This window comes from Conger conger, chromosome 8, assembly GCF_963514075.1.
Source record: "Conger conger chromosome 8, fConCon1.1, whole genome shotgun sequence".
Lineage (NCBI taxonomy): Eukaryota > Metazoa > Chordata > Actinopteri > Anguilliformes > Congridae > Conger > Conger conger.
The window spans coordinates 58,486,323-58,499,839 of NC_083767.1; the positions used below are offsets into that span (position 1 = coordinate 58,486,323).

At 45.3% G+C, this 13,517-nt stretch overlaps 1 protein-coding gene across 9 annotated transcripts; it reads left to right on the forward strand.

The window, feature by feature from the left end:
• Positions 1–333: 333 nt before the first annotated feature.
• trmt10b (tRNA methyltransferase 10B) lies at positions 334–10,532 on the forward strand. 9 transcript variants are annotated; one of them, XM_061252247.1, is made up of 9 exons: positions 334–452; positions 707–896; positions 2,170–2,373; positions 3,037–3,176; positions 3,646–3,798; positions 4,398–4,476; positions 6,315–6,382; positions 6,675–6,798; positions 7,279–10,532. In XM_061252247.1, exons 4-9 carry the CDS (start codon positions 3,051–3,053, stop codon positions 7,455–7,457), a joined length of 729 nt encoding a protein of 242 aa, XP_061108231.1. In that variant the 5' UTR covers positions 334–452; positions 707–896; positions 2,170–2,373; positions 3,037–3,050; the 3' UTR covers positions 7,458–10,532. The 9 variants fall into 9 exon arrangements, 8 of the variants coding, with proteins under 8 accessions (XP_061108231.1, XP_061108229.1, XP_061108223.1 ...); XM_061252245.1 differs by having other exon boundaries at positions 2,170–2,293; XR_009709380.1 differs by lacking the exon at positions 2,170–2,373 and adding an exon at positions 1,982–2,090 and having other exon boundaries at positions 340–452; positions 6,649–6,798; positions 7,279–7,414.
• The last annotated feature ends 2,985 nt before the right edge of the window (positions 10,533–13,517 follow it).

A 13,517-nucleotide genomic window follows, 5' to 3' on the forward strand; every position in this document is an offset into this window, starting at 1 on the left:
AATAAATTGGTCATTGATCTGTAGCTTATCAATTTCCAGATTATCATCGTAATAAAAAAATGTTCATTAATTTCAAATTGTTTTCACAAATGATAAAGGCAATGAGGAAACCTAGCCTACATAGTACAACAACTCCCTCCACTGGCCACTATGACAATATTGACAAAATGTAGTCCAGGCAAGGTTATAATATTTAAGTAATGTTAGTAAATTAACATTATTAGTTCAAATATTTTTTTAAATATTGGTTAAATCATGACATTCAATTAATAATTTTCGATGCGCTCTTCCGGAAATAGCCTACACGACACAGCTTCAAGTGCCGATGCGTCCAGTTTAAAGCGACAGCACACTTTTTCTGACGCAGATTACATGCGACTCAATAACGCAACACATGATTGCTTGGTCCGTGCCAAATGTTGTATTCTCCCTTTGATTCGTCAAAAATTATGGTAAGTATCTAGCCGTCTCTCAGGTGTATCTGAAGTCTAGTTTTGACGTTAGCTAAATTAGCATTTTGATTTGCAGTTTTACACAAATGTATAAACGTATAAGCTAGCATTGAATCCAGCGAGCGTCTCAGTCTGTTTTGACTGACTTGCTAACTAGTTGTTGTATTTTGAAATTAATTTAAATGTAGTACTACTAGTTGTAGGCTAAGTCAAATAATTTACTTGGTCAAATAATGGTACATAAATATCATTAGTCCTGACCACACAGGGGCAATGGATACAACAGAAACTGTGGGACAAGAAAAGGACAAGCCGATTTGCACATTTCATCTGAATACAACCGAGGAGACCAGAATATCAGAAATGCTTGACCTGTTGCATATTGATCTCGAAATTGAAACCAAGCCGGCAATCCGCCTGGAGGCCGAAGACTGCACATGTTCTGTAAGTACTGACAGGCAGTGGTGTTCAGACTCGATCCTGGTGTATGCATATTTTCGTTCCAACCGTAATTGCAATCCCAGAATTTTAACGAGTGCATTATACTGAATAATGCTTTGATGGATGAGGAATACAATTGCAATAATCACATTGTCCTATCTTGCGAACCTTTCAACTAAAGTATTTTAAGTGATCAAAATCAAGGCTATGTAAATCAATAGGCTTGATCTGCACTTCATTGTACGTCGCTCTGGATAAAAGCGTCTGCTAAATGCCATGCCATGTAATGTAATGTAATGTAATGTAATGAATTAACTAAATGTCAATTTGGCTATTTTTTTAAATTATTATTTTTGCCTTTAAGTTCTATCTACCAAATGGTTAGTTTTAGTAACCATGTATCCACACTTTCGCCAGTTAGCCCAATGATTCACCTCAAACGTTAATTTCATCAGTTATTATTATTATTAACCTCTCTTTATGTAATGCTATATTGCACAGGCTAAATATGGGACGTTTGCATACCACGCTATGAAATAGTTTAAGTGGGCAAATAATCCCTCAAAAGTATATTTAATAAAAATGAACAGCTTTTTAAAATTCGGCCAGTATGAAAGCCAGCATACTCCGAGTTCCTCCACCCAGGACTGAGTTTGAAAACCCACCAATTCTAACCCACCAATTGCTATTGCGAAGTTGTCTATAGCCCCCATCAGAAACATTTGGACTACAAGTTGCGCAATAATTAATAGTTTACACATGCTGTGTCCACAGCACGCCACACAAATTTAGAGAAGTAGAGAAGTAGAATTAATCGTGCTGCTGGTTTTAGTTTTGGAATTAAACTCAGTTTCAGCCAATTCAGGCCCTTAACAAAAACTAGTAGAGCCTGTGGCAGACCCCTGTACTGCACGATTGGTTATGCTCTACTCTTCTAAATTTGTGTGTGGGGTCGCCCATACTCCCGCCATTACGCAGCTGCCCAATCCCCACGTCATTATCCAAGTCAGTGGCGATCACGTGCATACTAAGCATAAGAGACTTGAAGGTGGAGATTTGAAGTGCGCACGTCTTGTCGAACGGGGCAGAGGAACGTCCGGAGGAAGCGGAGGAACTGGGAGAGAAGACTGGCGGCCAATAAGGACAAACGGAAAGACGAAAGGCTGAGGAGGAGGCTGAAACGGGCCGAACAGCCAGGTGATTTCTGTAGTTCAGTGGGGTTTGTAAATATAAACACAAGTGTCTTATTGTTGCCTTGCCTTGATCCTGTTGACAGTTCCACGGTGGTGGAACGAACTCCCCGTGGAGGTCAGAGCAGCAGAATCTCTCGCCACCTTCAAGTGCAGACTGAAGACGCACCTCTTCAAGCTGCACCTCTCCCTGCTCCTCCCTACCTCCCTGTAAACCTTAACTGTTGTTTTTACCTGTGTTATTTACTTGTGTCATTAGGATGATACCTTTGCTAGTTTTGTTTTTCTAGGTAAGCAGTTTATTCATACATTTACGTGTTGCGGTATTCCTATGTAAAAAAAGAAAAGAAAAAAAAAAGGTAGCAGTTGAAATTGTATTTCCCTCTATGGTCTTTCTGCGCACTTATCCCTGGTTATGGGTATGCACTTTGCGCTTTGTTGTACGTCGCTCTGTGTAAGAGCGTCTGCCAAATGCGATTAATGTAATGTAATGTAATGTATTCCATGAAGGATACTATTGTGCATGAAAAGAGTTTTAAACGAGTATTAGCGGCCTTATGTTCTAATGTGGAGTACGAGCAATGACGCGTCCCATTGCTATGTTGTAATGGAAGGCGGTTCGCTGTTACGGTGTTACGGGACCGACGTAGTCCGATAAAATAAATGAAATATGTCGTTATGCGTGACTTATTTAGCTTACGAGAATGGGGAAAGTTATTTTTATGATATAACTATTGATCTGGGCATATGCTCATTTGAGGTACAGGAACTTTCTAAAGAAATATTATTTGTTTGTTTGGAGAGAGAATTAACTGTGGTGGGATATAATTGTTTTTCTCCAGCATACACATTCTAGATGCCTTTTTTATTGGGTTCGTTTCTGCTCTCAGATGTTTGCATTGTTTGTGATTTATGTTATGATTTGCAATGTCGTGCGTTGTACCTTGCATCAGCCCCATACCCCGATATGGACAGCCCGCAGCACAGCAAACGCGTTGTCAAGGTGATCACCCGAGAGCGCCTCCGGGACGCGCAGCTGACGGGGCCTAAGCTGTGCGTGGACTGCGGCCTGACGGAGTGCATGTCTCATAAGGTAGGGGCCGCGTTGCGTCTCACTGGCTAAACGCGACTCTTCCATAATTCAACTGTACGTCGCTCTGGATAAGAGCGTCTGCCAAATGCCATGAATGTGTCATAAATCCTGTTCACTCCACGTTCCATGTGTGAACCCATATTTGACCCAAACCTTATTTATGCTGGTCATTCCACTTGTGTTTTGTGTTTGTGATGATTGCCATTACATTTGTACGGCTACAGATTACCTCAACAAAATCTGTGCGCATCTGAACATGTTTATTTATTTATTTATTTGTTTGTTTTTTAAAACATTGTTCCGAGTATGGTTTCGTGTCTGAATAATATGACACGTCTTTCATTTGCAGATTAACCGGAGTGATTATTTGAACCTTGGACATGCTAAAGATTACAATGGCATATGGTCTGACAAATGCTGTGACATCCTTTTTGCTTTTAAAATCTTTTTTTTTTAACCTGCTCTCCAGGAAATAAGCCGGCTTTCCTGTCAGATACGGCGTCTGTACGGGTCCAACCGGAGAGCTGCCAGGCCCTTCCACATCGTGCTAACGGACCTGAGGGAGAGCAGCCTGTTGTTCCAGGAGTGCCTGAGGATGAACGACGGCTTTCTCCACTATGTGGTAGGAGTGCTCCATCATGGGTGCCCCCGTCCTAAATGTAGTGGCTTCACCCTCTGTTCACTGCCCATCTTCCTCTGCATTCCTGGATGTGTGTCAATGACGTTTGTATTTTCTGTTTTACAACTGTCTACTGGAATTTGAATTTCTCTCTCGGGTGACCTGAGGTCTTGGGTACAGTAAGATGGTGAGGGGGCGACATGGCTCAGGCAGTAAGAGCAGTCGTCTGGCAGTCGGAGGGTTGCCGGTTCGATCCCCCGCCCGGGCTGTGTCGAAGTGTCCCTGAGCAAGACACCTAACCCCCAAATGCTCCTGACGAGCTGGTCGACACCTTGCAAGGCAGCCAATCGCCGTGTGTGTGTGTGTGTGTGTGTGTGTGTGTGTGTGTGTGTGTGTGCGCGTGTGGCATCAATTGTACAGCGCTTTGGATAAAGGCGCTTTATAAATGCCAACCATTTAGCATTTAATGGTTAGTCCTGCGTATATTAGTAGTGGATGGTTTGTCATTATATTAAAACCCACTTTTTAGTGAATTTTGCAGAAAAATAGTGCAGCAACACACGTGACTCAGTCGTGTTTTCCTGCTTGTGCGTGTTGTTCAGATGGACGTTACTGAAGAAAGCTGCATCGACCTCTTCCCTCTTGAAAGCCTCATCTACCTCACGCCTGACGCAGAGCAAGGTAAGGGAGTATAACCAGTATATGGGTCTGGTGGCACCCTAGGATCAGAACACTAGGTATTCTCTCAGGGAGATCGGTTTAAAATACTTTCCTCTATTCCAAACAATTCTTGTCCAAGAGCTGGATGGTTTTGACCCTGTGTGTGAGTGTGTGTGAGTGTGTGTGAGTGTGTGTGAGTGTGTGTGAGTGTGTGTGAGTGTGTGTGAGTGTGTGTGAGTGTGTGTGAGTGTGTGTGAGTGTGTGTGAGTGTGTGTGAGTGTGAGTGTGAGTGTGAGTGTGAGTGTGAGTGTGAGTGTGAGAGTGAGAGTGAGTGTGAGAGTGAGTGTGAGTGTGAGAGTGAGAGTGAGAGTGAGAGTGAGAGTGAGAGTGAGAGTGAGAGTGAGAGTGAAATTCAGGTTTTGTTTTTTGTTTTGACTGGTGTCAAAAGTAAGAAGGTGGTGGTTTTGGCATGGTTTAATATACCTGCTCTATGAATCACAGAGCAGCTATTTTATTTATCTGGTGCCAAGTTTCATGGTGTAATGCAATACCCATCACGTCACAATCACCCGTGCCTATTGTTACATTGAATAAATTGTGCCTGTATTTAGATTGCTCAAGACGTGTGTGTGTTTTTACTAGTGGTGTATACACCGACGATGAGCCAAAACATTATGACCCACCTGCCTAATATACTGTTTGTCCTCCGCGTGCTGACATAACATGGCCTCTACAAGACGTCTGAAGGTGCCCTGTGGTATCTGGCACCGAGACGTTAACAGCAGATCCTTTAATGTAAGTTGTGAGGTAGAGCTGCCGTGGATCGGACTTGCCGTTCCAGCTCGTCCCACAAACGCTCGGATCGCGTTGAGATCAGCGGAATTTGGAGGCCACGGCAACACCTGGAACTCTTGCTCACGTTCCTCTGACCATTCCCGAAACAATTTGCGCAGTGTGGCAGGGCGCATCGTCCTGCTGAAGGAGGCCACTGCCATCGGGGGAACGCCGGAGCCGTGAAGGGGTGTGCGTTGCTCCCGTCGCTCCCGGGTCCAGTTCCGACCCTCCCCGTGCCCGTTGTCGGGGGCTTGGCTCGGGCACTCTGCCTGGTCTGCGGCTACACGGCCCCGTACGTGACACAGTGACGCGTTCCTCCGGTGACCCGTCGTTAAAATGTTCTGAGTCGTGTGCCACCCAGCCAAGTAGCCCTTCTGTCCGTTCCGACCGGGGCGGGGTAGCCTTCGTTCGTTGCCCTCGCGCAATCGATGGGACCCCCCGGGTTGCCCAACTCCCCGTTGCCGGGTCGCGGTGTGTCCCTCCGCGGACCACTGTCCGTAGGTACTCCCCACTGCTGTGACCGCCTTACGAGCGCTGCCATTTCGGAGACGCTTCCGACCCAGTCGTCTGGCCATAACAATTTGGCCCTGGTCAAAGTCGCTCGGGTCTTTTACGCCTGCCCATTTCTCCCTCATCCGACACGAGAGCCGACCGTTCGCTTGCCGTCTAATATATCCCAGGCCTTGACATGCGGCGTTGTTGTGAGATAATCAGTGGTATTGGCTTCAGCTGTGAGTGGTCGTAATGCTTCGGCTCGTCTTTGTGCAGCGCGTCGGGAATGGTGCATGGCCTCAGTCAGAACTTTAACATTGCTCCTTAGTACTCTAAATCTAAGTCCCCCCGACTTCAGACTCCTCCGCTGACAAGTAGGGCTGCTCATTATCTCTGAACCGCATATTTTTCCTCTTACAAGCCCTGGCCAGTGCATTAGTCCAGAGTGCAGGGTTAATGTTCTGAGGTTGTTCTGTATGCTGGCATTTGTCTCTGGGCTCTCAGTTTGGTCTCTGTTTTCCCTGATGTTCCAGCTTTGAACACTGTGGATCCGGAGAAGGTGTACATACTTGGAGGCCTGGTGGATGAAAGCATTCAGAAGGTGACTTGAGCCTCTTGCACGTTTCCACACGGTATAGTGCAATATAATTACGAGATCATCTCTTAACTACAAACGGGGGGAAGGTAGGTTGAGAGAAAACAGTGCTTTGTTTTGAATATATACTGCTTTGTGTATTCATAATGTCAGAAATTAAGGCATGATTGAATTACACCTCAATTAGGCTCAGTAGAGCCGCCATTTGAGGCTGAGTGTTGGCTGGCTTAATAAAGCTCCCAATGAGATGTAGTTTCCCTGGTACACCTCAGTTTCTTCCTGCCCCTCCGCCTCACAGAAGATCAGCTTTCTGAAGGCAAAGGCCAGTGGCATCTGTACAGCCAGGCTGCCCATCGATGAATACATGGTGAAGAAGACTAATCCCAAAAACTTCCATTCAAAGATACTGGCCATTAATCAAGGTGAGCTTCTTTGCCTGATATTAATCCCACCTGATTAGGGCTCCCATATCATTTAAGGCCCAGTACTTCCATTACGTAGGGCAGGGATTTCAAATGCAAATCCTGGAAGGTCTCTAGCTGCTGGTTTTTGTTGTCTTCTGCAACTTCATTCAAAGTGCTTAATTTCAGTCATTGATTGGGTGAGGGGTCTGCACACCTTACAAGGCCTAAATTGGCTTCTTATTGAAAGGGAACAACAAAAACCAGGAGAGACTGTGGCCAACAGCGCACATTCTTTAATGCGTCTGCTGGTATGTTAGTCCCCGTTTGCACGCTTAGTGATTATTTAATGCGTCTGCTGGTGTGTTAGTCCCCGTTTGCACGCTTAGTGATTTTTTTTAATGTAACTGAATGAACTGGTAACTACAGGTACTGTAAATGGTGCACCACATAATCCCCCTGTGTACCTGCGTCCCCCCCCCCGTCCCCCCCCCTCTGTAGTCTTCGACATCCTGCTGTGCTTCTGTGAGTCGGGCAGCTGGACTCAAGCCCTGGGAGTCGGAGTCCCGCTGGGGAAAGGGTACGTGGTCGCTCAGGAAACTACGGAGACTTCTGCAACTGAGACAAAATGCGGAACGGGCAAGGCTGTGGACGCCTTACCGTCGAGGCGTGTGATATGAAGGGCAGCTCTGTGTGCTGCATGCCGTCTGGGGAGGGACGCATGGTCACCTCACGGTTTTCTCCTGACCCATGACTGTGTACTGAACGGGGAAGGCTGGGTGGTGTCCACGCTGTGCAACACTGGGAGTACATCTTTCAGATGAGACGTTAAACCAAGGTCCTGACTCACTGTGGGGGCGACATGGCTCAGGCGGTAAGAGCAGTCGCCTGGCAGTCGGAGGGATGCCGGTTCCATTCCCCGCCCGGGCGGTGTCGAAGTGTCCCTGAGCAAGACGTCTAACCCCCAAATGCTCCTGACGAGCTGGTCGACACCTTGCATGGCAGCCATTGGTGTGTGAGTGTGTGTATGAATGGGTGAATGGAGAAGCATCAATTGTACAGTGCTTTGGATAAAGGCGCTATATAAATGCCTGCCATTTACCATTCTGTGGTCATGAAAGATCCCACGACACTCTTTGCAAAGAGTGGAGGGGGGTTCCCTGGTTAAAGTCCTGGCTAAATTCCCAACCCCGGCTCTTTCAACCTACCACCTAATCGTCCCCTGATTCAATTGGCGAAAACATTGTTCTCTCCCTCTCCACCTCAGCTGGTGTGTGGTGAGCATTCTGGCACAAAATGGCTGCCGTCCATCGCCCAGGTGGGCGCTACACACTGGTCGTGGTTGAGGCGAGTTTCCCCCTCAACACTGTAAAGCGCTTTGGATGTCTAGAAAAGCGCGATATGAATGCAATAATCTATCTGTCCATCTACATCGACCCTGTGTGGTGTCCATGCAGTGCAACACTGAGAGTACATCGACCCTGTGCTCGCCCTGACACTACCACGACTAAGGGCTTCTGCCCGGTTGTAGATGTGCCTGCCACCTACAGGACAGCCTGGGTGTGTGGGTAACCTGAACGATGCTGGGTCCTGTTTGGTGAGGGGGCAGGGGTGATGGCGTAATGGCCCAAAAGCGGTTGGAACTAGGTGTCATCAGTGAGTCTCTGACGACTTCAACCAGTCATAATGGCCTGCTGGAGCAAGCTTTTCTGATTGGTTCAATAAGTTATTCTTCCATCCCATGTCTTGTTCCTTCTCTCTGGCTCTGTTGAATTTTCAGGTCACGTGATCTAAGCAATGTCACTGGTAGTGTGCGGTGGGTGTGGCCTGTGGTCATAATCCTCCAATCACACTGGGTTTCGAAGGAAGTCCTAACTGTAAAAAAAAAAAATATGCACTGCTCTGTTGCTGGAATGTAATTTAGAAATCAGTTTTTAATTTATTTTTTTATATGTCACTGATATGATCTTTAGGTTTTTAATTATTCTCATGTTATTTATTGTAGGTTTTGTTTCTTAATGAAGCTGATTGTGTGCATGTGAACCGGTTTTCTTAAGCACGACAGTATCAGCAGCTTCTATGAAGATGAAAATACTTTTTAGAATATATTTCTAGAGAGACCTATTTTGACAGTGTGGCTGAATGTTGTCCATGTGCAGTAACTCTCAGTGCTAATAGGTCTGTGGTAATTCAGTGGTAACATGGCTTACCGTGACCATGACCACGGCTGGTATAGGAGGTGCAACTCTTTACAGCTGGTTCCCTGTCAGTGGTGAGTGTACATAATGGCAGGATGAGGCACTGGTCACTAGAGGAGCCCACGGTGGCTTAATTATCCCGTACACTGGTATATTAGGCAGTTCCTCTACAACATTACATTACACTACACTAATGGCGTTTGGCAGACGCTCTTATCCAGAGCGACGTACAGTTGATTAGACTTAAGCAGGAGACAATCCTCCCCTGGAGCAACGCAGGGTTAAGGGCCTCGCTCAAGGGCCCGACGGCTGTGCGGATCTTATTGTGGCTACACCGGGCTTAGAACCGCCGACCTTGCGGGTCCCAGTCGTTTACCTTAACCGCTACGCTACGGGCCGCTACAACACCGGAGACTCCCTCAATTATGTTCAATTTCAAATGCATTTTATTTGTGTAATTGGTGTAATAAAAAAACGTTGGGAGCAGAAGAGCTGGTTGGGGAAGTAATGGGGCCCGGCCTCTGATGGCCTGCCTAATGTCAGTAATTAAAGTTTGGCTCAATGACAATGGGGGACGTAAAGGAGAAATTCTTGGGAAAATAATAATCGTGGCTTGGCAGATTTTCGCCTGTTATCAGACGGGTTGAGTTATAGAGCCAGCTGGTTAAGTTATCGTCTCAGTCATTCTTCTCCTTGTGATCCAGACTGGGTCATTTGCCTTCATTTATTTCTTGTAACGCCTCCTCACTTGGCAGTGGACGGACTTTTAGACATGGTGTCTGTTCCCGTCATATCGGCCGTGACTCATGCACTGCCGAAGCCTGTTTTACATGGGCAGGTTCTTCCGTGTTCTTCCGTGTTCTTCCGTGTTCTCCCGTGTTCTCCCCCTTTCCACCCAGGTCCCCGAGGGCCGTCCAGTATCCTCCCACAGACATGCAGGTTGGGGTGACCGTAGGCGGTCTGGGGGTGGTTTCCTGCCTCTCGCCCTCTTAAGCGCGTTCCACACGCCCGCGTAAATCTCGAGGAATGCGCACCTGTGTGAAAGCTGCTTATCATACGGTCTCCAAACATGCTGCTACAGGTCGATTTGAATACCTTTTCAGGCTTGCTGGAGTATTATGCCTGCGGCCTCGGATTCCATTGGCTCTCCGAGGCGACAAGTGGAATAAGCCCTGTTGCGTCACCCCGACGTTGTGACGGTTTTTTTCCCCCCAATGAGCTCCCTGGTTCCTGAATTCCATGCAATGCAATGCACAAACACGCTGAATTCAAAGGTTTTGAAAAAGTTTCCATTTCGGTATGAATGTACTGAAAATGCCCAGCTTCTCTGTTAGCCATGTCTGTGGAGGATGCTGTTGATGGTCGGGCAGTCTGAGCAGCATTAATGCCAAGCTTAAAAATGTGCCGCTGTCTTTCTCCCTGGGAGTGCAGGCTCCCCATTGAGCTAGCACAGTGTGTGACATGTCCTCCCTGCTGTTGATCAACGTGGCTTCAAATTCATCACATTTTGTACATTCTTGAAATGATTTCCATAAATAAACCGCTCCTGACCGACAAGAGTGTGACTTGATTATGAATATGCGGTTCCCCTCCAAAAGTATTGACGGCAAGGTCAATTCCTGTTTTTTTTGCAATGCACTGAATACATTTGGGGATGAAATAAAAATAGACTTTTTCTCCATAATTAAGTGTTTTGGGTCATTGTCTTGCTGCCTGATGAAATTCCTCCCAATTAGTTCTGTAAGTTGGCTGACAGAATGTTTTTAAATTCTTCTGAATTCATCCTGCTGCTACCGTCAACCAAGATCAGTGAGCCCACTCCAGAAGCAGCCATGCAAGCCTAAGCCATGACATACTTCTTCTCACCGAAGAATTGGGTGGTCTGATACAAAAGGTGACATGTTCTAAGTTGTTTAACAAATCTAGATAGAAATACCAGGAAATAAAAGCTGAAATTCGGATGTGTTATCTCATGTACATCTTTTCACCTCAAACTCTATTGTCTTCAGTAGCAAAACAAAGGAATTGACCTTGCTGTTCCAATACTTTGGAGGGGACTGATGATTTATGTATTTTACACACACACACACACACACACACACACACACACACACAAACCGAGCAAAGTGGGTATATGGAGAGGCTTGCAAAGAGTAACTTTTCTTCTCATCCTAAAACCTTTTTTGCTGTGTCATGTGGTACCGGCTTTGAGTTATGGCATGTATGGCATTTACACAGCTCACAAGGTGACAGTGGTCGACACCTAGTAGATGTATGAAAATAATTAGTTCAAACTCAATTGAACTCCCCTTGGCCTGTTATTTACATACCTTGGCTTGCAGCCACACACAAAAAAAAAAAACAAACTTGAGAACCAGGTGTTCATTGCGACATTTGAGATGAGATGATTCAGGCGTCGAAAGGCTGGAGCATTGCCTCTTTCTTTAGTGCTTCAAGCCTTTTCCTGGTTTCTTACTGTCTTGATTGCTCGAAGGCAAATGAAATGCGGGAAGCAGGCTCGCATGCTCCTGCTTCAGTGGGCCTTCCCGGCATGTCTGGCTGTCGAGCGCGTAGTGAGGCCCTCAAGCCACGGCAAATGTGTCCGGACAGGAGTGGCTGCTTCGACAACAAATTTGAATTCTTAACAGTCAAAAAATCAGTTTGAGAGAAAACCACATGGCTTTATTGATACTTTTAAGAGATCCGTGAGTAAAATAAAATATGCTGTGCAGGCAACGTTCAAAGTAGATCATGCATAAGGTCAAAATCAAGTCCTGACTAATATTTAATGTACAATATGTTAGGCATCAAATAAAAAAATAGACTGTTATTTATTTTAAATATTTACATTTACATTGTGTAATCAAAGCTGTATATTTTATAATATAGACTGTTCATTCACATTTATTTGGGTTAACTAATGAAATGCCTGTCGTAGAACATTGCTTTATTAGGCAGATTAATGTTTCCACTGTTTGAGTCTGATAGATATCCCCCTTCATTATGTCATGTCATGTCATGCTGATGGTGAGTTATCCTGAGCTTTAAGAACACTTGCAAACAACGCAGGTCGTGTTTAGTGATAGCAGCTGTTTCACGGCTGTCGGATGCTGCTGTCATAATCGATGGGAGAAGCTTCCTGGCGTGGTGTTGCTTGCATCATACATGGGCGAAGCTTCCTGGCGTGGTGTTGCTGGCATCATACATGGTTTCTGAGGGAACAAGAGAGAGGGCTCATTTCCCTCGGCCGCCTCCTTGTTCTGAACGGCCCCACTATATCCTTTAACAATCAAATGGTACTGTGCAAACATGAACGCAGGGTCGATCTGGAGCTGCACTGGGATCATATCATCTCTGTGAGGAAATACTGAGTGCCTGTATGCCAGGGGTGCACAGCAAGGCCCGACCGGGTTCAGGATTTTGTGGCAACTTCTGCTTTTAGTTATTTAATTAGTTCAAACATGTCTAAATCTGATAGGTGGATAAGCACCAGATAAAGTCACAGACTGCAGGTGTATCCTAACGATTTTACTGATCCAGTACAGGAGTAGTGTACAGAACGGTCAGAAATGTAAAATTAAGCTCACTGGTTGGAACAAAAACCAGCACATAGCTCGGCCCTCCAGGACCAGAGTTGGGCTCCCCTGCTATATGCAAACATGAATCTGTCCATATAATTTACATACTTTATCATTTTCTGAAATCACGCCAGGTTTTCTTCCAAGTCTCATAATCAACATGAAAGTCAAAATATTGAACCTCATTGCACCACAAATCATAGGAAAGCCGTGACAATTTAATTTAGTTTTTTTTTTTTTACCTTTTTTGTTTTTGTTTCTCCCGAATGAAACGAATAATTTTCTTCACCCAGGCTGCACGGTGATCCAGGCAGATTCTCTCCCCACCTGCCAAACCCGCACTAGGAAGAAAGAAAAAAAACGACGTAAAACATTGTATTTATATCAATGTGGCTTGCATTTTCAATTTTTTTTGCTAGCAACATAAACAGTGGGGAGATTTTAAATCTGTTTCCAGTAATTTCCCACCATACTTCCCACATGCAATGCTGTGGTTTGATACTCACATGACCTCTGTGTTCTTGCAGGTGGGCCCACTAGGGCGAATTTCGATGCTCTTTATGTTGTTTAGTGGAATTAGCCTGCGTTCGTGGTTGACGCATTTGCAGAACGCAGTGTAACCCATCCCAATTGTTTCCATGCCTGAGTGGAGAAATGTAGGCAGAACCCATTAGTCCCTAGCTCTTATACTGTGATCAAGCTTTGGCATAATGTCTAAACTGCACACGATTGATAAAATATTGCAACCTAAAATATCCACTGTCAGTGTGAAAGGTCTTGTTGCTTCCATGAGTTTAGGGGTGGGCAAGAAGTGTCATAACTGTTTCTGTATTTCATGCCCAGTTCATTACTATGTATAATTACAGGCAATAAAAGTGGGAGTTTCTCACAGATTTTTTTATATTTAGGTAGAAAAGGCTTGTAATTTGGAAGACATTAAGAAGGTGACAAAATATTTATATTA

Coding starts and splice junctions, on each gene's coding strand:
- trmt10b (XM_061252239.1), top strand. CDS start 373: ATGCGACTCAATAACGCAACACATGATTGCTTGGTCCGTGCCAAATGT. Junction 897..1,981: donor CCGAAGACTGCACATGTTCT/GTAAGTACTGAC, acceptor CGAACGGGGCAG/AGGAACGTCCGGAGGAAGCG. Junction 3,799..4,397: donor ACGGCTTTCTCCACTATGTG/GTAGGAGTGCTC, acceptor CGTGTTGTTCAG/ATGGACGTTACTGAAGAAAG.